General features: G+C 32.6%; 1 protein-coding gene across 1 annotated transcript in view; it reads right to left on the reverse strand.

Annotated features, from left to right (window-relative positions):
* LOC119594413 (tyrosine-protein kinase Fer-like) overlaps window positions 1-1302 on the reverse strand; it is a gene marked incomplete in the record, with an annotated part of 99029 nt that overhangs the window by 3782 nt on the left and 93945 nt on the right. The window contains 1 exon segment of the mRNA XM_037943474.1: window positions 1067-1105. Coding sequence (XP_037799402.1) covers window positions 1067-1105 — 39 coding nt within the window.

Below are 1302 nucleotides of genomic sequence, written 5' to 3' on the forward strand. Positions count from 1 at the left end.
CAAATCTTTCACACTCTGTTAGTCTGCAAAATTAGAGGATTACTAAAACAGATATTAAGTACAGAACGCATTTATAATTATTAATATTCTGATTAATAAGCAAAACAATTTACAAATAAAAGAAAAAGCCTGCACGACAGAAAGATAAAGTCTCATGACACAACATGAAGTATGAAGGGTAAAACCTGAAGGACAAATGAATTCCTAAAAGTGAAAAAGACAAACAACACTAAACTACAAAGGCATTTACTTAAAGGAGTAACAAAAGAACAAATAATCTCATTTTAAACCACCATACCATCAACTGAACTAGTGTAATAGTGAATGAAAAGTGTATGTAAGAGACTGCCAATGTGGGAGAGCTATTTAAGGATCTGCTGCAATTTTTATGATAAAATTGCAAGGGAGATCATCACTTTCTTCTTCCTAAAATTCTGTTTATCTATTTTACAATTTTCTGTGTCAGGGAAGATGTTAAATTTTAGAAACACTCTAAGAACATAGCCTCTTTCATCATAACAATATCTGATATCCTATTGCTGACTATATTTCACAGAAAACTAACTGAAATTTGGCTACAGTTGATACTTTAAAGAATATATAAATCATCATGATTCTTAAAATTATCCTGCATAGAACTAAATACAGTTAATGCAATAAACAGCAACGGCTTCATTGGTGTAAATGTCATTTCCAAACTATCAATTTAAGTTTCCATTAGCTGTAACTTTTTTCAAATCCTCCTCATCTTGTCTATGAAAGAAAGTCAAGTTCACAAAATTACTTCTCTGACTTAAAAATTTGGCCTAATTCCTGTAAATCATTTCCACTTGATCATATTACTATGATGAATACCCAACCTGCCTTTCAGTAAAGCGGAGAAATGACACCTAAATATGACCCTGACTATTCTCTCTTTACAAGAGTAATGCCCCTAGGCTATGCCAATTCTCTAGCCCTATCGAAAAACTGAAATAACAACACATATGAGTTTTCAAAATACATCGAGTTTACCAAAAGGAGGTAGTTTAAAGGGAGGGTTTATAGAGCACTATTGGTTACATACCAGAAAATTGAGAGCGAAAATGGAATTAGACCTGAGGCCCTGCAACAAAAGCATTTGCTATGAGTGAATGTGCAGCGAATGGAGAGCAACGATGTTTTATCAGTGGAGATAAAAAGAAAAAAAAAGTGCAAACCAAATGGATATTATATGGAAATAAGTGACATATCAGAACATTTGCATACAAGATGATGATGAATGACAATGATTGTCTTGAAGGCAAATTTTATTAGAGTGAC

This window comes from Penaeus monodon, chromosome 33, assembly GCF_015228065.2.
Source record: "Penaeus monodon isolate SGIC_2016 chromosome 33, NSTDA_Pmon_1, whole genome shotgun sequence".
Classification (NCBI taxonomy): domain Eukaryota; kingdom Metazoa; phylum Arthropoda; class Malacostraca; order Decapoda; family Penaeidae; genus Penaeus; species Penaeus monodon.